The sequence below is a fragment of the Mesoplodon bidens genome (assembly GCF_964165515.1).
Source record: "Mesoplodon bidens genome assembly, chromosome: 15".
NCBI lineage: Eukaryota > Metazoa > Chordata > Mammalia > Artiodactyla > Ziphiidae > Mesoplodon > Mesoplodon bidens.
The window spans coordinates 43,488,294-43,513,103 of NC_138171.1; the positions used below are offsets into that span (position 1 = coordinate 43,488,294).

The window sequence follows — 24,810 nt, forward strand, 5'->3', positions numbered from 1 at the left end:
TGTGATATCAACACACATCACCTCCTAGCCTCTAGAGCCAACCTCCATTTACACAATATGGGAGAGAGGGGAAGAAGTTAAATGACACGACAAGGAAACAGAAAAATCCACAAAGTGGGGCATTTTACAGGACAACTGACCCAGTTTTTGCAGCAAGTCATGACAGGGGAAAATGAAAAGGGCAGGGGCCCACCCTAGATTATAAGGGACTTAAACACCATACAAGAAAATTTCATGTGTAGATTCTGTATGTATTCTGAGTTGTATGTTTTCTATTGTCTTTTAGACAATCAGAGAAATTTGATTCTGGACTGGGTTTTAGATGGTAAGAGGGCCAAGTTGACTTTGTCAAGTATGAAAATGGCATTGAGGTTATGCAAGAAAAAAGTCTAGTTTTTTAGAGCTGTATATTGACATATATAGGAGTAAAATGACATAAGGTCTGCAGCAGAGCGAAACAGAAAGGGGTAAAGCAAACCTGACAGGATCTTGATAATTGTTGAATCCGTGTGATGGGATACGGGAGTTCTTCGTTCTATTTTCACTTCTGAGGTCTGAATATTTTCATAACAAATTCTAAAGAGAGTTTTAAAAAGAGATGATGTGTGGGAGAGTGGTAGAGGGATAAATATTAGCTTCTCTCTTTCCCAGTAGCAGGTGTAAGACACGTGGGTGGAAGAGAAAATCCTCTCTGCGTTTTATTAAAAACTCTCTCTTGGGATTTGCTCATTTAAGGAACTAACAAAATTGCCCTCAGAGCGTGGTATGTAGGCCACGCCCCACCAGGGATACTTCAGAGGGCAGGAAAAAAACTCAAATTGGCAACTTGGTCACAGACAGAAACTCAGCAAGATCAAATACTTGAAAAGGACTTTTTTAAGTATTGAATTATTTTCGATCTATTAAAAAGAAAATCCCCGAGGGGATAGATGCAATTTTCGTGGGAAGAGAATTATCTGCGCTAGTTAAACCAAACCAAAACAAAGGCATTCTTCGCAATAACTCCCTGAGAGCAGCGTTTACGGAGACAGTAATTAGGTAATTAGACCGGGGAGTCACCGCAGAGCCTCGGGTGCCGCAGGGTGTTAATGACTCCTGCTCAGCTGTGCAGCTGCCCTCGGCGAGGAGGTAGGCCTGGTCTTTTCTGAGCGCAGGGCACTCGGCCTGATTCCTCTCTCCTCTGCAGCTCTCGGGGAGCATCCTTCTCCCAACACCCGCGGGGCCGGGCGCACCCGGGGCTGGCGGGTGGGACGCTGGGCTCTCGCTGGTTCCCCCGCGCGGCCGCTCCCAACTCTCGGCCCTCACCCCAAAACTGCCGGCGCATCAAGCTACCACAATTTTAGCGTCCCCTGGCCGCAGGGCTTGGGCACCTGCTGATAATCCGAAATTGCACGCGGCTCCCGACCTTGCACCAGACAGGGTGACTTTCCCTTCTTAATCGCTCGCTCGCTTAATACAGTTAATTCGTACCCCTTATCAAACACGTGGACTGTGGAAAGGAAAAAGAACTAATGTGTGTATGTCCCTACCAGCCAGAAATACTTTTAGCATTCCAGCGCATTTCCTTTCACTCCAGACATGTTTTTAAAATATATTACTGGGATGCCAGAGATATTACTTCAGAAGCTCATTTTTCACTTTGCATCATTTATTGAGCACTTACTCCTGTCATCAAATAGCCTAACAAAATGTTCAGTGCTGATAAAAGTCCGCCGGAGGAATGCACAGCTCCCTCACACTTGATACTTGGATAATTTCCCATTTTTGACCGACATAAACAAGTGTTTGGTCATATTTTGCCAAATACCCTTCTCGCTCCGGCGGCGCACAGGCCGGGATGGAGGAAGGGATCACGGTTCCAGGTGCCAGATCGCAGAGCCCTCGCGCTGAGTACCTTCCCGGCTCTGTGACGTCAGCCCTAGGCCCCGCCCCCTTCGGCGGAGCCAATCGAAGCGCTTGAGGGAGGCTTCCAGAAACTCGCGCGCCCGGGAAGCCAGGCGCGATGGACCCGGCCTTTCCCGGTGTCCAGGGTCAGGCCCAGCCGCCGCCACCCGAATTGTGGCCGCTGGTTGGCTCCGAGGAGGAGCTCTGTGACTCTCCGGATTACTACTACCTGCGCGACTTCCCGGCCTGCGGGGCCGGGCGCAGCAAGGGCCGGACGCGGCGCGAGCGGGAACTGCGCACCAACTGGCGGTGCCCGGCGGCCACGAGTGCAGGATCGCGCAGAAGCTCATCAACGGCCAGCGCAAGCGTCGCCAGCGCCAGCTGCAGCCCCGGCCGCGCACCCGTCTCGCCTGAGCGCTGGTGCGTGCGGGCCCGCGCGAGCGCCCTGGTAACGCTCCTGTCCGCCCCCTGCGACTCGAACGGGGCACAGTCGCCCCCTCCTGAGGCTGCCCCGCGTAACTATTCATTAGCTGGGCCCCCTAAACTCCCAGCCTATATCCCGGCGGCAGTTAAAATTCTACCTTTTGGAATTTTTTAGTTGGGTAGAAGGGGCTAGGAAACGCAGAAAATATCTTTCTAAAAATACAAGTAAGGGGGCTTCCCTGGTGGCGCAGTGGTTGAGAGTCCGCCTGCCGATTCAGGAGACTCGGGTTCGTGCCCCAGTCAGGGAAGATCCCACATGCCGCGGAGCGGCTGGGCCCGTGAGCCATGGCCGCTGAGCCTGCGCGTCCGGAACCTGTGCTCCGCAGCGGGAGAGGCCACAACAGTGAGAGGTCCGCGTATCGCAAAAAAAACCCAACAAACAAACAAGTAATGGATTTACTTCTAGTGTTTATGCACGGACTAAAGAGAATAATTGTTTATGCACGGACTAAAGAGAATAATTGATTTTTGGTTTTGTCTGGTTTTCAACAGGATACCCATACACAAAAGACCTGATAAAAATATTTTCTCTGACTCCAGCTGTAACTCTGGTCCTAAGAGTAACAGTCCCTGTTGGTCAATAGAACTTCTTTTCGACATCGCTTAAGTTCAGTATCTTTTCCTTACTGATTGTTAATTAAGTAACATACAAGTGGGTATGACTTTAGGGTTTTTAATTAAAAGAGCAGCAAGAATGGCATTTTAACTCTTCTGGTGTTTTGTTTTTTTTAAGTTGCTGTGGTAACTTGTTTCAAGTCCACAAATATCTGAGTTCTTATCTGCAAAGAAGAGGTCATAAAGATGAATGTGGGCAGAACAAATATAGGAATTTGTCAAGATTTCAACCCAAGTGTCATATACTACTGTGCAGGCTTAATATTTATTTGCCAGAATAAGAATATTTTAAATTGTAATGCTGTATGCTAGGTTCTCTGCGCTGCTGACCCCACAGCAATCCTTTGAAGCGAATGCTATCTCCATTTTACGGACGGGATTCTGAGGCACAGAACTCAAGTAACTTTCCAGAGGTCATACAGCTAACTAGAAAACCTGGCATAACAGATACTCAGAAACATTCACTCTTCCCAGCATCACAGTTTTCCTCAACTGTAGACATCCTTCTGTGGTTCAGAACCACCCACAAACTCCATGTCCAAGAACTAGGGTTATAGTTTTAAAATTATGCAGAGTATGGCAGGGTCCCTTTTCTTTCTCTTCACTCTGCATTCCATCAGGTCTCTGCGCCCAGCGGTGAGTCCTTTGTTGGGGGAGAAGGGTGGTGTGTTCTGGAAGGAGCAACTTGAATTTTAATCCTAGCTATGGGTGTTCATCAGTCTGGCATTCAGCAAACTTCTGAGTGGTAGCTTCTTTCAAGTTCCACCGTGCTTCAGGTTTTGCATTTGTAAAATGGGAATAGTATTGGATTACCTCGCTAAACAGGATTATAGACAAAATATATAAAATGTGTGACACCCTTAAGGGCTTGGCACATAACCGGTGCTCAATAAATGGTAATTATTTTTAAGTTTACAGAACGTGATCCCTCTTCTCCTTCCTCTCTAGTCACGAAGTCTTTTTTTTTTTTGGCCGCACCATGCGGCATGCAAGATCTTGGTACCCCAATCAGGGATGGAACCCTTGCCCCCTGCATTGGGAGTGTGGAGTCTTAACCACTGGACTGCCAGGGAAGTCTTAAATTCTTTCACTCACTTCATTAATTATTTTAAAATGTCTCCAACATTCAGGCAGTGTGGTATGGTAGGAGTCTTCACTTTGGAGTCAAACACCTGTATGGACTTGGGCAAGTTGCTTAAACTCTAAGCATCTGTTTCCTTACCTGTAAAATAGGGATGATACAGTACCTATTTCAAGAGTTCTTGTGAGGCATAAATGAAATAACGCACGTAAAGCTCTCAGTGCCTGGTATACAATAGGCACTCAAATAATTAATAATAATGTTTCCATCACCACTGTCTTAGCCTTCAGGATTTTTGTCCTTACCCCTAGTCTCCCTCTGCTATATCTCAGACATGTCCAGATTAATCTTCAGAAGACCATTTTAATAATATAAAGACCCTCAGTGCTGCTCTAAACTTGCAGGCCAAAAAGCTTAGATGCCTTATATTGTGCTGCAAATCATCTATTGCTTTTTTTTTTTTTTTTTTTGGCTGTGTCGCGTCTTAGCTGTGGTACATGGGATCTTTCGTTGCAGCGCACAGGCTTCTCTCTAGTTGTGGCATATGGGTTTTCTCTCTCTAGTTGTGCCACGCGGGCTTAGCTGCCTCGCAGCATGTGGGATCTTAGTTCCCTGACCAGGGATGGAACTCGGTCCCCTGCATTGGAAGGCACTGGACCACCAGGCAAGTCCCCATCTATTGGATTTTCTTAAGTTTGTTTCTCACAACTTCCAAAAACACACTGGTTCGTGACACACGTCTTCTGTCCTCTAAATTCACCATATTCAATTCTGCTTCTTCCTTTGAATCTGTGCTGTGCTACTCAGTGTGCCCTTTACAATTTTAATTTTTCTAAAACTAACTTCACCTAAGTGAAAGTGGCACTTGGTGCCACTTTCTCCCTGAAGCATTCATCCACACTGAATGTCCATTCCTTTAAAATCCTTTAGAACTTCATATAAACACCACTTAACCATTTGTTTTATAGTATTCTGTACTTTTAGATCAACAGTTTAATTCATTCATTCATTCTTTTTTTGTCTGATACGTGCAAGGCACTATAATCATATAACTATGTCTTAGTTATCCAAAGAAAAAACTACATTTACAGTGTATGGACCTTAATGTCTTCAACATCTCAGTTCCTACACAATTCCTGCTGTAAAGTACAGCATACCCAGACAGACATCAGCTATGTTAAAGCAACACTAAGATGTTCTAACTAGATTTTGCTCATTTTACATACTAGAGCTTTTAAAATTTAAATATGCTCACTGTAGAAGTTACGTGTATTAGTTACCTATTGCTGTGTAACAAATTACTATCTCAGTTTCTGTGGGTCAAGAATTTGGGAGTGGCTTAGCTGGATGATTCTAACTCAGGGTCTTTCAGGAGGCTGGAGACAAATTAGGCTCCACCTTTTGAAGGGAGTGTCAAGGAATTTGAGGACATATTTTAAACCACCAATGTAGGTTTAATTATTGTGTGTTCACTATAGACATATTGGAAAATATAGACAAGCCAAAAAAAAAAAAAGGAAGGAAGAAAGAAATCACTATCCAATGGATAACATCACTACTGGGATGTATATAATTACAGCCTTTAAAATATAAAAGAACTTTCTCAAGATACAAACATACTATGTATACTACTTGGTAACCTGCTCTTTCACTTGGTATTTTGTGAAGATACTTCTCACTTCAGATATTCTTTCACAACATTTTAAATGGCTGCATAGCATTTCATTGTATGTATGTATTATAACTTATTTAACTAATTGTATATTGCAGGACACTTAGGTTATTTCACATTTTCCCTATTTTATACATTTTGTTAAATCAACATCCTTATGACTAATTTCTTTCACATTCATGACTTTCTCAAATTCTTAGACATGGAATTTCTGGAACAGAGTTTGTACAGTTTTAAAACTTCTGATATTTACCACCTAATTTCAGTAGAATTTTTATTGCAATCATCAAAAGTCCACTCAGCCAAATATCTGTATCAAATATCTGTAACAATGCCTGCAAGAGTTCGTTGCTCAAATTTTGATCACTGTAATTGCATTCGCTGAGAATGACTGTGATCACTACGGAATAAGTTGGTATATAAATTTTACTAAAGTGTGAACTTCAGCACACCTAACCCGCCAAACTGCAAATGATAGGTAGCAGAATTCTATTTATTTTCAATTCCCACTTTTTTGCTATTCATTTAACTTTTTACATGTTCTTTTCTTTTGAATAGAGGTAATACATTAACTGTTTCAAAATCCAAGAGATAGAAAATGTTATCAGTAAAAGTCTCACCCCTATGCCACTGCCTGAAGGCAACCAGTGTTATCAGCTAAAGATATTTTATGCACGGACACTATGGGCTTTTCTCTCCATTTCACAAATAGCACCCTATACTCAATTCTGCCGCTTGCTTTTTTTCTCTTGACAGTTTATCTTGGAAATCATATCAATACACAGAAAAACTTCTTTCTTTTTTATAGCTGCATATTGTGTGAATGTGCCATAATTTTTTTAACCTGTATTCTGCTGACAGGAATTTAGATTGTTTAATCTTTTACTATCACAAAATAACCTGTACAAACATCTAATTTTCTCTCTTCAATTTAGGAATTAATGACTTAGCTAAGTATGATTAAAATTGTCTCTGTTCTGGTCTGCATGCCTGTCTGTCCAAAGCTCTGCTCACTCTAAGCTCTTCTGGTGCCAGAATGTCCTTTATAAATAAAGTTCCTTTCTCCCATCTCTTTTTATGAATTATCCAAAGGCGAATACAAAGGCTTATCACTTGTAAACCTTTCATTTCTTTAAAAAGTTCTGTGAAAATAAAACTTTGTTTTTCACAAAGGTTTTTTGCATTATTTACCCCTCAGTTCCACAAACATTCTGCTGTTGCTGGAAAGGCTGCGTTAAACTCTGCTACCTCTGGTGGAAGGGGGAAATTTCTGATTGGCATCCAAGCAGAAATGGAGGTTCTACCTCTGCTTTCTCTCCTCCATAAATCCCACCCCACCCTCAAGGGCTTTCCCATGAAGCCCCCCATGAAATGCCACTAGTTAACTTGTCCCCTACTGCAGAGGCGCTAAAATGTACTGTTAAAAGCATTTCACACCAAGTATCACTGAAGCACAGATCCTTGGGGCCTTTACAATTGCCATTCCCTTTGCCAGGAATGCTCGTACCCTTGATAAACACGAGGCTTGCTTCCGCACTTCCTCAAGAACTCCATTCAAATACTTCCTCTTCAAAGACTCATGCCCTCTCCAACCCCTAACTCCCTACCACCCTTACCCTGTTTTCACTTCATATCACCACCATCTAATTTATGTAGGTGTTTGTGTCTTGCCTCCCTGAATTTAAACTCCTTGGAGGTAGTCTTATTTCCTGCTCTGTCTCCAGAACCTAGCTAGCACTTGGAGATCATTCAGAACATCTCACTTAATTATCAGTGAACGAATACCATACCAATTACGGGCACAAATTCTATAATATATGAAAGGGGTTTGAAAATGTATGAAATACATAAATGTAAGGCATTATTACTGTCTGAATATAACTTTTGTTGACTGGATCCACGGACAAAATACAAGTAGAACCAACTCAGCTCTGTCGATCCCTAAAGTTTTCCGTCTTATTATGTGCCCACATTGTGCCTCAAAAAATATTTACCCAAATGAGTAACTTAATGGTGAGAAAGGTTAAGTAACTGGCCCAAGGTCCAGAGACAATCACGCCAGAGCTCTGACTCACTCTCTCAAGATTGGAGCCGACCTACCATGTTAATAAGGCAAACGTTTGAAGGTAGTAGCGACGGTTCTTGTGCCCTAGGAAGCAAACAGCTAGCGGTTGTGACTCGCGCTAGGCTTGGAGGACAAGGTCTGCACGACAACCACGGCTACTTCCGTTTTTCTAAACAGTCCTGGCGCCGAGCTCCTGACGTAAACCGTGCACGACAAGGCGCCGTCGTGACGTCCTGCTCTTCCTGTGACCTTCAGACCCGCGGAGACGTCGGCGAAAGGAAGGCCTCTGCCTGTGCTGTGATTGGCCGCGCGCTGAGTCCAGCCCCGCCTTCCGACTTCCGCTCTCGCTCGTCGCAGAAGCAGCTAGGGTCTCCTGCGAGTCTCGTGCTTGTAGACCCTGCTTCGCCACGCATTTAAGATGCCTCGTGGAAGCCGAAGCCGCACTTCCCGCGTAGCCCCTCCGGCCAGGTGAGGTCACCGCGAGGTTTGGGGCCCTGCCGGCGCCGTGACGCAGAGGGAGGTTGCGCTGGGCCTCGGGGCGGCCGAAGGCTGGGGCGGCGTGGGCCCGCATCCGATCGCCGCAAGCTGGTTGTAGGGCTTTGGCTAATTTTCCTGTTAGTGGCAAACTTGCTAATTTGGAATGTCCATGAATTATTACTTAAAATACTTAGAGTCCATTTTAAGTTAAAACAGGCCACTTCTAGAAAGAAATGGACATTCCTAAGTGTAATCTGGCTGAAACGTCTAAAATAGCAAGAAAAGCTTCCCTGGTGGCGCAGTGGTTAAGAATCCGCCTGCCATTGCTGGGGACGCGGGTTCGAGCCCTGGTCCGGGAGGATCCCGTGTGCCGCGGAGCTACTGGGCCTGTGCGCCACAACTTCTGAAGCCCGCACGCCACAACCACTGACGCCCTTGTGCCTAGAGCCCATGCTCCACAACAAGAGAAGCCATCGTAATGAGAAGCCCGCGCACCACAATGCAGAGTAGCCCCACCTCGCGGCAACTAGAGAAAGCCCACGCGCAGCAACGGAGATCCAATGCAGCCAAAAATAAGTAAATTAAATAAATACATTTTTTTAAAAAAATAGCAAGAAAAAAAAGTGTAAGGTAGTATAATCAGGAGAAACGATCGTATTTCAATTCAGTAAATAATCTTTGAGCACCTTCCAGGAGCAGTGAGCATTCTAAGGGCTCGGCCCAGTAGGGGACACAGTCACTAAGGCCTCATGTGTACATGACGTTTTCTAGTTGATAAAATACTTGTAAAATGTACTGCTCATTGCACCTCCTGATAGCCTCAGAGGTAGATGTTTTCCTGTTTTACAGGAATAAGGAAACTGGAGACTCAGAATAAGTGACTTGTCCAAGGTCATGCCACCAATAAGTAGAGACGCCAGGTCTCAGACCTGAGTTTTCTGGTGACACATTCAGGACATTTAGCAGAGGACCACGTTGCTTCTCTAGACTGAAGTGAATTGTGTTCAAACTACGTGCTAGGAGCGTAGGGAAGGAGTTCACGTAATGGAAAGACGGTATCCAAAGGAAGGGAAACCACAATCTAAAAATACAGAGTTGAGGGCTTCCCTGGTGGCGCAGTGGTTGAGAGTCTGCCTGCCGATGCAGGGGACACGGGTTCGTGCCCCGGTCCGGGAAGATCCCACATGCCGCGGAGCAGCTGGGCCCGTGAGCCATGGCCGCTGAGCCTGCGCATCCGGAACCTGTGCTCCGCAGCGGGAGAGGCCACAACAGTGAGAGGCCCGAGTACCGCAAAAAAAATAAAAAAATAAATAAAAATACAGAGTTGGTATAATCCGTGTGAAAGATTTTTGGAGCAACATTGGACAGATTAGTGAAATTTTGAAGGCATCCAAATGTTCTACAGGTGGGAAATAGTTGAAATCAGTTTAGGTATAACAGTTCAGGCAAGTCACTTCCACTTACTGGGCTTCAGTTTTCTAATCTGTAAAATGAAGGAATTGGATTAGTTTATTTCCCCAGATGACTATCTTTCCGTGTTCATTCATTTGTTACCAGCTCAGTGAGACCTCCCTTGACTGTCCTAAAATTGCAGCATCCCACAACATGCTGCCCTTTCTCTCAATATTTTTTTCTTAACATTTATTTGATCCCTCAATAGGATGTCAGCTCCACGAAGGAAGGTAGAGGCTTTTGTCTCATTAACAGTTATATTGATTTTTATGACGTATTGGAATACCTGTGTTCTCTAAAGATACTATAGACTTTGTGAATACATGGAAATGGTTGGAGAAAAGCAGGGAAAAAAACGTTTATACTTGGTGATTACAACCGTAAAAGGTTAAAGAGAAAATGATGTAAATAGTTCAGGGAATTGTGTTCTGTAAGGTTTTCTTGTATGTATGTAGTATATGCATTTAATAATTTAAAATGAAATCCTGAGGTTATTTTAATATACAAGGGGTTTTCGTTTGTTTGTTTATTTAAGTTGACAATTTCCTGGGACTTCCCTGATGGTCCAGTGGTTAAGATTCCGCGCTCCCAATGCAGGGGGCCTGGGTTCAGTCCCTGGTCAGGGAACTAAATCCCTCATGCCGCAACTAAAGATTCCACATGCTGCAACGAAGATCCCGTGTGCTGCAACTAAGACCTGCACAGCCAAATAAATAAATATTATTTTTTAAAAAAAAGAATATAGCATCGACTTAATATCCTGTTGGATTTATTAAAAAAAAAAAAAAGTTGGGCTTCCCTGGTGGCTCAGTGGTTGAGAGTCCGCCTGCCGATGCAGGGGACACGGATTCGTGCCCCGGTCTGGGAAGATCCCACGTGCCGCGGAGCGGCTGGGCCCGTGAGCCATGGACGTTGAGCCTGTATGTCCGGAGCCTGTGCACCGCAACAGGAGAGGCCACAACAGTGAGAGGCCCGCGTAACAAAACAAAACAAAAAAAGTTGACAATTTCCAAACTTGGTTGGGAGTGGGAACTTTATACTTTCTGTTCCTTTTTTCACAGCCGGGCACCTCAGATGAGAACTGCGCCCAGGCCAGCGCCCACAGCTCAGCCACCAGCAGTGACTCCACCATCTGCTGTTGGCTCCCCTGCTGCTGCTCCCCGGCAGCCAGGTCTGATGGCCCAGATGGCAACCACTGCAGCCGGCGTGGCTGTGGGTTCTGCCGTCGGCCACACTCTGGGTCATGCTATCACTGGTGGCTTCAGTGGAGGAAGTAATGCTGAGCCCTCAAGGCCTGACATCACTTACCAGGTAAGATTTGGGGCAGCATTCTCTTCGGTGGTGTATTTTATGAGAAAACCTAGTTAGTTGTAAGTGCCTTATGTATTGGGACTGTCTCCACCTGTGGAGAATGGTTTATCCATATTTGGCAGCAGTTGAGTTAGTACCTTACTTAGGCCAGCGTCAGAGAGTCCTGGACAAATGGTGTTTCTTCTCAAGGAGGAGAATTGTGGCAGTTCAACCTGATGCACTGTCAAACAGCCACTTTCCCCTTATTTTAAATATTTTGGGGAATTCCTGGGTGGTCCAGTGGTTAAGACTTGCCGCTTTCACTGTTGTGGGCCCGGGGTTCAATCCCTGGTTGGGGAACTGAGACCCCAGAAGCTGTGTGGCCTGGCATAAATAAATGAATGAGTGAATGAATGAATGAATATAAATATATACACATGTATGTATGTTTTGTTTTGTTAGTCATGGTCACGTTTAACTAATTCAGTTTCAATCTTTGTTAAGTGTTCAGAAATCTTTTTAATAGCTCTGTGCTCTCTCATCTCTTACCTGATATTTGCCACTGCCCTTCTTTCTGAGATATGTGAATTTTCTCCTCTAAGGAGCATGGGTGTATACTCTGTTGTATTTCTAATGTACTTAAAACTCTCATCCATCTATTTTTTTGTAGTAGGCCCATTTTTTCCTCCATGAAACATCACTGAACCACTGGTCTTTAGATGCCCAGATAACCATTTTATTTGCATCTTTGTTCATGAATCTTTCTGATGACAACTGGGATTTTTGTTAAAGCTCATTTCTTTCTGCCTTTAATTTTTTTCACTGTCCATGTTATTAGATAGAAACTTTAATTTGCATCTGGTTCTAGTTCTGTTCCCCCAGTTAACCTCAAAGAGTGGCTGTTGCTCTTTGTTCGGGTATAAGTCTGATTTCCTTTTTATTTATTTACTTTTGGCTGCGTTGGGTCTTCGTTGCTGCGCATGGGCTTTCTCTAGTTGCGGCAAGTGGGGGCTCCTCTTCATTGTGCGCAGGCTTTGTGCGGGGGCTACTCTGCTTCTCATTACAGTGGCTTCTTGTTGCAGAGCACGGGCTCTAGGCACACGGGCTCAGTAGTTGTGGCTCACGGGACCTAGAGTGCAGGAGTTGTGGCGCACGGACTTAGTTGCTCCGCGGCATGTGGGATCTTCCCGGACCAGGGCTCGAACCCATGTCCCCTGCATTGGCAGGCAGATTCTTAACCACTGTGCCACCAGGGAAGTCCCTGATTTCCTTTCTTAACAGTCCTGAATGTTATGCCTTTGCAGGAGCCTCAGGGAACCCAGCTGGCACAGCAGCAGCAGAATGGCCCATGCTCTTTTGAGGTGAAACAGTTTTTGGAGTGTGCCCAGAACCAGGGTGACCTTAAGCTTTGTGAAGGTTTCAGTGAGGTGCTGAAACAGTGCAGACTGGCGAACGGTAGGTGATACATCAATCCATGGTTGAACTTGCATCTGCTTAATTCACTGAATGGTACCCCTGGACCTTAAAAAACTTAGGGAGTCTGTGTTTAATAAATTAAACTGACAAATTAGAGGAGATTTTGTTTAAATTACTCTAAAAATAATCTAACTCTTCTAACAAGGAGCTGGTCCAGAGTTTTCTAGTCATTATCTTAGGCTTTTACCTGCTTAAGGAAGAATCAGATTCAGTTACGTTCTGAATCTGATTCTTCCTTAGGCGGGTATAGATTAGTGTGCCAAGGTCTTATTGTGGTTATTGCATAGCCTTAGTGCTGATTTCACCAAAGTCCAGGAATGAGCACAAGATCTGATAGAGCATTGTCATTCTGCACACCTCGTTTGAGAGAGACAAGTTTATTAAATCCCTCAGTGGGACTTAGAGATTTAGGTTCTCTGGAATGTTGGCGGTCAACTTGTTTTTGTGTGATTTCCTCCTTTCAATCTAAGAGTTCATCATCTATTAAAAATGATTATTTTCATTTTCCCGCCTGCATTTTAATTAATTTATTTATTTATAGTTCTGAAGATTTTATTTAGCAACTTAGAAAGGGTTTTTGTGGATAAGTCTATAGTTGATTCTCATGGAGTCACAGAGTATATTTAATATATACAGAGTCATTTTTCAGGCTTCTTATACTGAATTGATCTAGGCCAGAGGTTGACCACCTATGGTCCCTTTACCAAAGCCATCCTGACACCTGTTTCTGTAAGTAATTTTATTGAAACACAGCCATCTCATATTCATTTAGGTATTGTGTATGGCTGCTCTCCATGGCAAAGGAAGAGTTGAGCAGTTGTGACAGAGACTATATGGCCCACAAAGCGAAAAGTATTTACCTGATTCTTTACGGAAAGACGTTTTAAAACCCTGGTCTGGGCTAGTGGTTCTCAAAGTTCCCACCTTCATTTATGTAGGAAATAGGGATGGAGAGAAGTTAATCCTTATAGGTGGTCGAACTGTGGAATTAAGAGATTGCATGGCCAAGTTTATCAGAAGTCTTTGATGAAGCTACGTCTAATACCAAAGTAACTATATTTCTGCTTCAAAGTGTAGAGTTGAAGTTTAATTGGTTGCAGGATGCCTTAAACAGCTTATGAAAGAAACTAACAACCTTGGGCTTCATCCCTGCTTTCATAATTTGGAGGACTTCGGTTTTGTTGAGAATGTGTAGCTAGTGCTCTTCTAACAAACCTTTTTTGTTTGCAGGGTTAGCTTAATCAAGAAGTTCCAGTTGAAGGCATGAAAAACCATCTCTCATGACCACGTTGATTTAGCATTAAAAGTATAATTGATAGTGAAGATATAAAGTGTGAAGCCACCAGTTAAACCGCTCCTCAGTCATTAATAGCTTTTGTGCTTCAGGATTGCAGTAGAAGAGGGTGTTCTCACCGTATAGAAGCTCACTGAGATGATATTGAGTTTGGGGCTAGGCGGATGTTTGTGTGGCCTCTTAAACATGCTTTTGTTTGTGAATTAATTAGAATAAAGTGATTTTATTTCCAAATGTGTCTCTTAAGTATAAGGTTATAAATCTCTCATGGTATACACATGCTGAACAGAATGCATTTTGCAGAAGAACACAGTTGTCTCTACATATCTTTAAGTGTATCTAGTCTGTAGTCTCTGGATATTAAAGTAGTGGCCACCTGGAGGATCTGGCAGAGCTTCCTGAGGAGCTTTGGTAGAGAAATAGTTATGTGAGGAGTAGCTCCCTAGCAAGCGTGCTGCTCATTAAAAAGATTCCAGGTGCTACAGGCGTTTGGAGCCAATGTTCAGTAAACTGAGCAGTAACGAAACTAAAATACTAACTGTTGCAATCAGGTGAATGATAAAGGAAATGTGGGAGGAGACCCATTACACGTGTGGGCTCCCTGTGGCCAGCTCAGCACTACACATCATTGTTAACTTAGATTATCCAATTTATTGGTTGGAGATGAAAATTCATTCTCTTAATATAGGCAGTTTCCCTGGAGATGTTTTTATTCTACTTAAGGCATTGTAGCTTCCTCTTCCTGAAAGACTCAAGTTGCCCTCTCCAAGCTGTCTTAAGTCCATGTTGGACTCAATTTGGGGTGCATCTTTTTTTTTTTTTTTTTTTTAATGAACCCAGCTCCATCCCTCACAGCTCAAAATTTCATTTACTTCTGGGGGTTGACCTCCAGTCTCCATTGTGCTCTGCAGTTTTCCTACTTTCAAATACACCTTTCAGAGTTTCCATTATCTGATTTTTTTTTTCCTCTCTGTTAACTGCAAGGTGAGTGAAGTGCTGTTGAGTAAGTGAATTATTCAGTTACCTCGTCTTCAGCGGTGTTCTTACAGTGCCCCATTCTGTACCTAATCTTTCACTTCCTGAAAGAGGCCAAGACTACCTTGCTCAAGGACCTAAATGACCACAGACAATTCACTACTGGCCAGTCCACCAGCATATTCCCTCCTGGGTTCATCAGTGGGCTCTTTTGCCCATTTTCCTAAAGGTTCAGGACCTCTTAGTTCATAGGGTTAATGCCCCTTATGTCCAAGGCGTGATGCTGTATGGTGGGTACCCAAATATGGTTGAATCACTGAATCAAAGGAAAATGAACCACTGACAATAAAATGGAAGAGTCTGGCTGACCTGGCCTGCCTCTGGTGGGAGCCATGGCTACACAGAGAAGGTCACGGGGAATGATCCACCAGGTGTTTTGGCCTTTTGCCCTAAAGTCAGAAGGGATTTTTGTCACGTATTGAAAGTGTAAGCCAGCAGGCGTCTGCAGCTTAGAATCAGGGGAAAAAGGCTTATTGACAGTAAGTAAAAGGAGAATTCAGTGTTTTCATCTTTGGAACCAGATGTTGCATCTCAATAAGCTGGAGGCCTTTAAGGATAGGGGCAAAGTCATTTACAACTCCTTTCTATATAGCAGTTCAGCCAAGTATTTCCCCAGAATGGAAGAGGTGGCGAGTGTGATACAATGGAAAGAGCACGTGGGCCTACATCTGAGGTTCACCTAGGCCCTCCTACTCACCTTGTCGAGCAAGTCACATTCTCTCTAAAATTGGCTTAATACCAGAGTTTTGGGAGCCCAATGAGAGTGCATATGAAGTGCATTGTAAAATGCTCATTAAATGGGTTTTTGTGGGCTCAGCACCTGTATGAAGCAGTGTATTACACCTTTCTTCATTTGGTATATTAGAAGAACTAGGGGTTTGAAGAACAGGTAGCTTTAGAATGAGGGTGAGCATTTAAAAAGGGTCTACTTGTGAGCCAGCATGTTGCATACATTATTTCCAACTCTGTCAGCCTCTTGAGCTAGACTCACACCGATGAGGACTCTCACCCAAACAGCCTAAAGCAACACACGGTTAGAGCCCATGTGCTTTTCCTGGCACATGGAACTCATTCATTAGAAACTGCAGGCTGAAGTTAAGGATGAAATGGAGGCAGATCAGAGACGGAGTCTTGAAGGGAATGTTCCCTAGCCTTTGAGGTCTGCATTGTGTCAGGCAGCCACACAAACCGTAGCTGAGCGGGTCCCTGTAGCACCCAGGGCTGCAGGGTGGGCACGCCAGTGTGCTGGGGTGTCTCCAGGGCTCTGCTCTCAGCACACACAGGAATGGCTCCTAGGGAAGCCAGCGTGTTCCCAGCAAGATGGCTTTATCTCCTCTAAGCCTGGAGGTTGAGTGAGCTCCAGAGGGAAGATGGGTCATCTTGTGCTGTCCTGCCTGCTCCCAGGCCACCGGAGCTTCCCTCACCCTCCACCAGAGGTCACCCCTGCTGAGCCTTGGCCCCGACTCATGCACTGTCACACTGAGCCTTGGCCTGCACCCCAGCTTTGCAGCTGGGATTTATTTTTGGCACATCAGCCTTCCGTAGCAAAGCCTGAAGGAAGAGCAGCAAGATATCCTGTTCTGGCCACAAGCGTCGGCTCGGGACACGCTTCAGCCCTCTGTTGTCCTCTGTCCCCAGGGGGCTCCTGGACCTTTGGGATTCCTGTCACGTTCATTCCAGGGCCTGTGAGGACATAGAGGTGAGTAGCTGTGTGGGGAGCGGGAGAGGCTGTGGCGTAGGGAAGACAGAACCCCCCACATCCCTCAGACCCACCTCTCCCTGCTTCTGTGGCACATGGGCCCAGAAGAGCGGCAGCACTGATTCTCTAAGTTTCAGGGAGGGATGTCATGTTCCGAAAAGGACCAGGCTACCTACTCCCGTTTGGGGACCCTTTCCAAAGGCATCTTCGGTAAGGCATGGGGAATGCAGGCGGGGGCAGTGGACAGAGGCGTGAAGTTGGCCCCAGGTTAGGCCTAGAGTAAGGGGATAAGGCAAGATAGACCTCCACCGCCCACCCCAGGAGACGGGAGTGCTGCTGGGGCTCAGTGGGGCCAGTTGTGCCAGGGAACGGGCCCCGACGGGACGGCATCCCGGGCTGGGTCCACATACGCCGTCTGTGCAGGGAGGGCTGCAGGAAGGGAGAGACCTTTCCTTACCCAGCTTTGGGAGGTGGGGGGAGGAGGGGGAACAGATGCCCCTCGTGGGAACTTTAAAGGGCTTACCAGGAATTGGGCTAGTTTTTATGGGGAACAGACACTCCGGTGCTCAGCTGGGGTTGCTGACAGGGTGGAGCAGAGACAGCTCCAGAGCCTGCTGTTGGCAGAGGAGACTGTTGTTATTCTAATCCTTCCTCTGGTAACCAGGCACCCAGCAGTGGGGACACCAGCCTTCCTGGAACAGCCAGCCTGTCCTGAGGCAGCCAGGGCTGCTGCTTGGCTGGTCAGCAAATTGGCCTCTTTGACAGGCCAGACCTTCTTGGACCCAGAAAGGGCAGTGGAAATGGGACCAGAGGCATCTTTGGCCCTGCTGAGAGGCAGCTCGTGCCCATTTTCTATCTGCCCCTCTTCCTGTTGGTACAGCATTTTCTCCATTTCTCAAATCCTCTGTGTGAGGTAGGAGTTCCGTACCCAGTGGCCTCTATGTTCCTGAAGCAAAGCCGGCCAGCTCCTCTGGGTCTAGGCCTGAGTGTCCTGGCTCCGTTCTGCCCCACACTGCAGCAGGACCACTCAGGGCTCATAGGCCATCGTTAGGTAGGACACAGGGCATTCTGAGGACATGACCATCCTGCTGGCAGGAACCTGGACCAAAGGGACACCTCCAGCCATTGACTTATATCTACGGAGCAGCACCTGCGACACACCTGCACTGGGCACAGTGGGGAGGGATGGTTGGGATGATCTAGAGATGATCACGGGGGGATAGAGATAAGAGAACAAGTGATACCAGAGGCTGGGACCAGGACTCACCCATCAAACTCTGCATCCCTCAGAGCACCTGGCACAGTACTTCTCAGAGTATGGAAGGAGGGAGGGAGGGAGGACGGAAGGGAGGAAGGAAGGGAGGAAGGAAGGGTGAGGGAGGGACAGTGATCACAAAAACTAAGGGCAGAATGGGCGAGGAAGCAGCAATGGGAAGCACAGCAAGGCTGTCCCAGAAGGAGGGGTGTTTTCTGGGTAGGACAGTTACAAGTTGGGGAGATAAGGAGAGGTTATGGGAGCAGCATATTTTCCAGAAGTGCAGAGAGCAGGCCGAGGAAAAGCAGGACCAGCCTCGTCACCTCAAAGAGGAAAGGAAAGAGCACTTTAATTTGTCCTTTGCAGAGTTTCTCAGTGGTGCTTTCTAAAATCAAGCGTGTGCTGGCCCTGTCAGAACTAACCTTGCAGCCTGGTGGCCCGATTCCTGCCTCAAGCCTGGGCTTGGGCCTGGCTGCCCATCTGTTGCTCCTACCGGGGAGCAACAACTAACAACGGGAACATGCCGGGAGCCACATGGTCACCTGGGGTCACGAGAGCTTACAGCCAGTGGGGAGAAGCAAGTTGGGCTCTTTCCAAAGCTTTTTAAAAAATTCATAAACATTTATTTTGAATTTCACAAGAGGCCAGACCGATGCCAGGAAATACAAAGATGAGGGAGAGGGACTTCCCTGGTGGTCCAGCAGTTATGACTCCGCACTTCCAGTGCAGGGGGCACGGGTTCGATCCCTGGTTCTGCTGGGTGCCTGGTTACCAGAGGAAGGAACTAAGATCCCGCATGCTGTGCGGTGCAGCCAAAAAACAAAAAGGGAGAAACGGTTTCAGCCCTCAAAGAGCACATCCCCCAGGTAAGGAAGGCTGACCGCTTCTTTCTGTTCCCCTCTTTAAGGAGCTGAACATGACCCAGTACAAGACACCGCCAGACTCCTATTCCGCACAGGGCTTCTATGAGAACTACGATCCCAAGGAGATCCTGGGCAGGTAAGGCCCGGACCTTCCCCATGAAGTTCTGTCCTGGGCTCCGGCCGGACACTGGCCCCATTTCCATCCCGAAAGCACTGTCCACTTGGAGAAACTCTCAGTTCGGGGTCCTGCCCTCCTGCACCAGGATGGAGGAAGCGGGTATAAGAGCACCCAGATTAGAGACCTCTCCCAGCCAAGAGCTCCCCCAGTTTGGGGGCAGGGTCAGGAATCAGGTGTCAGAGAGAAGCTTATGGCCCTGAGAGGGTACAGCTTCTTCCTCCGTGCCGAGAAAGAGCACTGAACTAGGAGCTAGGAGGCCCCAGAGCAGGCTTCTTCCTCTTGGGCTCCAGGCAGATCGCCCTCTCTGTGCCTTCTTCATCCTACCATCCCCCAAAGCTCACAGGGAGTTGGGGGACAAGGCAGGACATCTCTGCTGTGGCCTGGATCTGGGGTGAGGGGCCCCAGGGATGATTTGTCCTCTGCACCCCCAGGGGAGTGAGCAGCGTTGTCAGGCGCTGCATCCACAAGCCCACACTCCAGGAGTACGCTGTGAAGATCATCGACGTCACGGGTGGGGGCAGCTTCAGCTCCGAGGAGGTGCAGGAGCTGCGAGAGGCCACGAAGAAGGAGGTGGACATCCTGCGCAAGGTCTCAGGACACCCCAACATCAGTGAGTGATGGCCCCGAGCCGCGGCGCGGTGCCCTGCCATGGGTGTGCTCTGATAACCCAAGCCGGGGAGTGTGGCCCCAGTTCAGCGAGCCAGAGCCACCAGAGTGTCTCCCGCACCCCGAGGCCCTGAAAGCCCAGTGCCCAGAGGCTTGAGGCTCCCGGCTCCACCCTCACTGCTCTCAGGAGTCAGCTCTAAGCCCCCTCTTTCAGCCCCACAGAAGGAGTGACAGGCAGGGCTGGGTGCAGGTGCGGGAATGGGAGTGTGAAGTCCCTGGGTGCCCCCTCCCCTGGTGCGCCTCCTTTGAACACCATAGCGATACCCCTTCCAGCTTCTGAGTCTGGCCACAGCGGCCTTAGTCCCCTTGCCCCCGCGCCTCCACTGCCCCCGCCTGGGTTCCTCTGTTGCCTGAGACGAGCGAGCCATTTCCATTTCAGTACAGCTGAAGGACACTTATGAGACCAACACTTTCTTCTTCTTGGTGTTTGATCTGTAAGTACCCAGGCCTGGGGCCTATTGGAGAGGCTTCTATTGTAGTCCCCCATCCAGGGCTTCCTGGAGACGAGCAGCCAGCCCCTTAAACTGTGGATGCCAAATAAGGTCACAGACACTTTAGGCAGATCAGCCCCTGGAGTCAGGCTTCCAGGTTTTAAATCCTGGGTCCATCACTTATGGGCTGGATGATTTCTGTCAGTATCAGCTTTCCTGTCGGTATTGCAGGAGTAATAATGGCACAGTGACTGGCACAATGTAAATGCTAATAATTATGAACCACCATGATGATGACCATGGTGGTCATTCAATACTTATTCTAGACGTGAGGATACGCAATCCTACTTCATGCACTAATTTTCACAGGGTGTGAACAGAAAGCAATCGAGTCATAAATCACACACAGAGTTATACAAATACACATATATGTAAAGCTGAGCAGGGGTCAGAGGGAGTGGGCAGGGAATGCTCTCCAGGAGGTGACCTGAGCAGAGACCTGGATGAAGGGAGGGAGGGATCTGTGCCAAGACCTGGAGAAGGAGCCTCTAGCAGAGGGAACGGCCAGAGCAGGGGCCCTGCCGGGTGGGCTTGGCATGTTTGAGGCTCGGCAAGCAAGTCAGGATGGGGGAGTGGAGCAAGCCTGTGGCGATGGCAGGATGCAAGCTCGGTCAGTACTAAAAAGCAGATTATGCAGGCATTTTGGAGGTAAGAATTTTGGAGGAATGAGAGCAGGAGGGTGATGTGATCTGACTTACTTTTATAAAGGGTCCCACTGACTATAAGGGGGCAAGAGTGGAAAGGAGGAAGCCAGCGATATGGGGGCAAGAGGGCCACCAGGGAGACAGGTGGTAGAGATTGTATTTGGGATGTGGTTCAAAGATTGACATCATCATCGTTGTCGTCAGCAGGAGCATCAACAGCAACATGTCACTGTTCCCCTGCTTGTGCACCAACAGGGCTATTGAGATGAGCTCCTTGTCACAGGGCCCTCTGCCCTCAGGGACCAGTGGGCCTTTTAGCTGGGAGAGCTTCTGTTTTCTCAGGCAAGGAAAAACGATACTGTCCCTCTCACCAAGCTCCAAGCATCAAATTCAAACAACGCAAAGTGCTCTGTGAACCGTGCACTCAGACTTCTTACCATTGTTACTGGAAAAGTTTCCCAAAGAAGGGAACTCTCCAGCTCCCATGCCCCTGCTCCATTCGAGTCCTCACTAAAGAACACACACCTTTGTTGGAGAGCTGTCTTGACTTCTCCATATATAACTGCTAATTTAGGGACTAGCTTTACTTGAGAAAATCATTCAAGCAGATTTTGTATTGCTGGAACACTTCATTTTGTAGCCATACTGAACACGTGCCGTGTTAAGTTTTTCTTGGAGACACAATTTAACTTGGCCTGTGTGTACAATTCAACCACCAGCTCCAGGAAGGCAGGAGCCTGCTGATGGACCTTGCCAGGGTCCCAGTGTTGACTGGTAAATCTTTTTGCTGCTGCTGCTATTAGTGAGTTCTCCTAGTGTGTTTAAAATGGAATTAAAGTGATCAAAACTGGAGGCACACACTGCCTTTTAGGGACACAGTACCAATCGTGTATGAAACAAGGCTCACTTCTGTAATTTCTGGGTTGCTCCTCAAACAGAACTCAACTCCCCGCCCCACCGGTTAAGTTCAAGGATTTTCTTGCTTCCCTCAGATACTGGCCAGAATTCTTCCCTTGGGCCCTGCTTTTCCTGGAGGGGCAGGCGGGATGCACCTTTCCTATTTAAGCAAAGGAGACTTTCCTAGGACCCCTCCAGACTTGCCCAGCTCTAGCTGTCTCAACTCCGTTCGGTGGCACTGTCCTGTAGAGCCCTTGGGGGCAGCTCAAATGTCTCTAACCTTTGAAGAAGTTGCTTGGGGAAGCTATTTTTAATGCTGCCCCAAATTGCCCTTCAGGGTATAACTAGATGATTCTAGCAGAAACCTCTTTCTAGATCATCCCAAGTGAGAAAATGGAACTGCAATTCTTAATCCTACGAAATCCTAAAATAGGTAAAACTGCTCTTCCATCACTACTGTTGCTTCTGTTTGTTCCTGGGAAAAATCAGGATACTCCTGTCCTTCTGATCTGGGTCTGGGGCCTTGTGCCAGTGGCTCAAGTTCCCTCTCTCCCCTCCCAACCCTGATTTTGACCCTGATGGATCCCAGTCCATGCTGTCACTCCCACACATGGGGGGACCTTCGCACTGGTGCCATCCCCCAGCCCGCAGTCTCCCTTGTTCTTCTTTCAACCTTCGGAGACAGCCTCTCCACTCACTTCCCTAGCCCCTCCCCACAGACCCTGGTCCTTTGTGGGGAGCAGCCCACTTTGCCCCTGGAGGTGTTAGGGTGGGAAACAGTTTTCTGGGAGCAGGGTAAGGAGGGGGTAGCCTTGGGGCACATCCAGCTACAAACCCTCTGTCCCCACAGGATGAAGAGAGGGGAACTCTTTGATTACCTCAATGAGAAGGTCACCCTGAGTGAGAAGGAAACCAGGTGAGGGTCCATTTGCCCCTCTCCCTACTTCCGGCCTGAGTCCCTTGCTTAGGCACTGAGGTCTTGGAGGAGGCGTGGCATGCACCCGTCTGGGTCGGCAGTGTGCTCCGCTGGCTTTGGTGGCCTCCTTTCCTCCTTGACTCAGCTAAGGTAGGCCTGGCCTGTCTTGAGTCCTCCCTCACTTGCAGTCCAGCCGGCTTATGGGCTTTGGTGTCCCTGCCTGTTACCTGACCCTGCAGAGTAGCAGATGACAGTAACCTGTTCCTGTCCCACCCCAGAAAGATCATGAGAGCCCTGCTGGAGGTGATCTTCACGTTGCACAAACTCAATATCGTGCATCGGGATCTGAAACCTGAGAACATCCTCTTGGATGATAACATGAACATCAAGCTCACGGACTTCGGCTTTTCCTGCCAGCTGCAGCCAGGAGAGAAGCTGCGAGGTCCGGTAACATGGTCTTGGCCCATGTCAGGGGCTCAGGCTCTCTCCTCAGCTCTCCTAGGAACAAAGATTGCCTGGGTTTCCCCCCCAAAGTAAAAATCCTACCATTTCAGGGCTGGGTGTTTCTTCCCCGGACTGGGCTGCCAGGTTCCCACTGCCTGCATGCCAGGCCAGGATAGCTAGAAGTGACCAGGCCACTGCCGGTCCCCCATCAGGTGGCCACAGGACCCAGCACCCTGGCCCTGCCCTTGGCCCTGGGCCAGGCCCGTGTTCAGAGAGTCCCAGCCCAGCCACCACTTCGGTTCCTTCTCCATTGTCTCTTTGGGCTTTCCTCTTCCAAGTGCCTCTGCTGACCTCTTCTGATGGAAACTATCCCTGCAGAGGTCTGTGGGACCCCCAGTTACCTGGCCCCTGAGATCATTGAGTGCTCCATGGATGATGACCACCCTGGCTATGGGAAGGAGGTGGACATGTGAGTGTGTTGGGGGGAGGGAGGTGACCCGTAGGGACAGGGATGCCCCCATGGCCAGGAGCACCTGGCTGGGGAGGAGGGCACGGTGGGAGCTACAGCTGGCCCTCCTGCCTTCCTCCCCACTGCCCGGTGCCAGGTGGAGCACAGGGGTCATCATGTACACGCTGCTGGCCGGCTCCCCACCCTTCTGGCACCGCAAGCAGATGCTGATGTTGAGGATGATCATGAGTGGCAACTACCAGTTTGGCTCACCAGAATGGGATGATTACTCGGACACCGTGAAGGACTTGGTGAGAGGAAAGGTCTCCTGGCTCAGGGGTCAGGCGAGGGGCAAGTACAGTGGGGAGAGGGGAGTGTACCGTGCATGCCACGGGATGGAGGCCCTGCCAGGAGGGACCCCCCATAGATGTCTTCTGTTCTGTCTCGTTCTCTCAGGTCTCCCGCTTCCTGGTGGTGAGCCCCAAAGGCCGCTGTTCGGCAGAAGAGGCCTTAGCGCATCCCTTCTTCCAGCAGTACACAGTGGAGGAAGTGCGTCATTTCAGCCCCCGGGGGAAGTTCAAGGTACTTAAGCTCACCTGCCACTCAGGGCCCCGGGGCAGGTGCCGCAGGCCCCTTAAGTCCAAGCTCCCGGTGCCCTTCTTGGGGACTCCTTATGCCCACGGGGTTTCCAGAGCACCCACCCTTCTCCTCCCGCCCAGCCCTGTGATGGTTGCAGCTCAACTTCTGGCTTCTGGCTCCGATAGCCTCAAGCCCTGCGCCTGCTTGTCGGGCAGGAATGGGGGTAATGGGGGTGGGGGCAGGCGGGAACGCTAGGACAGGCCCAGCGGAAACCACACGAGCCTTCGTGGCAAACAAGCTCAGGGCCTGCTGTCACGGACCGGGAAGGAAACAGGCCGCGGGGCGGGTCCAGCTCTCAGGCCAGGCCCTCCGCAGGTGATCGCCCTGACGGTGCTGGCTTCCGTGCGGATCTACTACCAGTACCGCCGGGTGAAGCCCGTGACCCGGGAGATCGTCATCCGAGACCCCTATGCCCTCCGGCCCCTGCGGCGACTCATCGACGCCTACGCTTTCCGGATGTATGGCCACTGGGTGAAGAAGGGGCAGCAGCAGAACCGGGCGGCGCTCTTCGAGAACACACCCAAGGCCGTGCTCCTCTCCCTGGCTGAGGAGGGCTACTGACGGGCAGGGCGGCAGGGCAGGTGGGACGGGGGTCAGGCCGGGAGGAGAAGCCACCGATATGGAGGACACAGGAGTGAGAGCGTGTGCAGGCCCCTGTCCAGAGGGGGTACTTGGCCCCAGCCTGGACCCCAGGAGCTGGGGCCACTCTCCCCTCTTGGAGGCATCACGTGGTGGTCAGTGCAGTTGGAGCCAGGCCCACGGAGTGGGGGACCAGCTGTGGTCCAGAACCAGGAGCACCCTGCCTCTCCACGGCCCAGCTATACCACCATGTCCGCTTGTCCTCAT

At 48.5% G+C, this 24,810-nt stretch overlaps 4 protein-coding genes across 6 annotated transcripts in view; all 4 read left to right on the plus strand.

Moving 5' to 3' along the window:
* The window catches only part of SEPTIN14 (septin 14), a gene marked incomplete at both ends in the record, with an annotated part of 563,121 nt that overhangs the window by 341,107 nt on the left and 197,204 nt on the right, over positions 1-24,810 (plus strand). The window lies entirely within an intron of this gene.
* Positions 2,003-4,344, plus strand: NUPR2 (nuclear protein 2, transcriptional regulator; the record flags this gene model as incomplete). The annotated part of the gene is given in 2 exon segments (XM_081256318.1): positions 2,003-2,189; positions 2,192-4,344. Coding segments are annotated over 2 exon segments (294 nt in total). The 3' UTR covers positions 2,299-4,344.
* CHCHD2 (coiled-coil-helix-coiled-coil-helix domain containing 2) lies at positions 8,085-16,536 on the plus strand. 2 transcript variants are annotated; one of them, XM_081256316.1, is made up of 4 exons: positions 8,085-8,268; positions 10,791-11,040; positions 12,324-12,474; positions 16,463-16,536. In XM_081256316.1, exons 1-4 carry the CDS (start codon positions 8,219-8,221, stop codon positions 16,519-16,521), a joined length of 510 nt encoding a protein of 169 aa, XP_081112442.1. In that variant the 5' UTR covers positions 8,085-8,218; the 3' UTR covers positions 16,522-16,536. The 2 variants fall into 2 exon arrangements, with proteins under 2 accessions (XP_081112442.1, XP_081112443.1); XM_081256317.1 differs by lacking the exon at positions 16,463-16,536 and adding an exon at positions 13,726-14,023 and having other exon boundaries at positions 8,091-8,268.
* On the plus strand, positions 12,397-24,759 carry PHKG1 (phosphorylase kinase catalytic subunit gamma 1). 2 transcript variants are annotated; one of them, XM_081256312.1, is made up of 11 exons: positions 12,397-12,474; positions 16,463-16,523; positions 18,686-18,777; positions 19,251-19,429; positions 19,865-19,919; positions 22,368-22,433; positions 22,712-22,875; positions 23,256-23,346; positions 23,483-23,636; positions 23,782-23,907; positions 24,280-24,759. In XM_081256312.1, exons 3-11 carry the CDS (start codon positions 18,695-18,697, stop codon positions 24,523-24,525), a joined length of 1,164 nt encoding a protein of 387 aa, XP_081112438.1. In that variant the 5' UTR covers positions 12,397-12,474; positions 16,463-16,523; positions 18,686-18,694; the 3' UTR covers positions 24,526-24,759. The 2 variants fall into 2 exon arrangements, with proteins under 2 accessions (XP_081112438.1, XP_081112439.1); XM_081256313.1 differs by lacking the exons at positions 12,397-12,474; positions 16,463-16,523 and adding an exon at positions 16,689-16,733.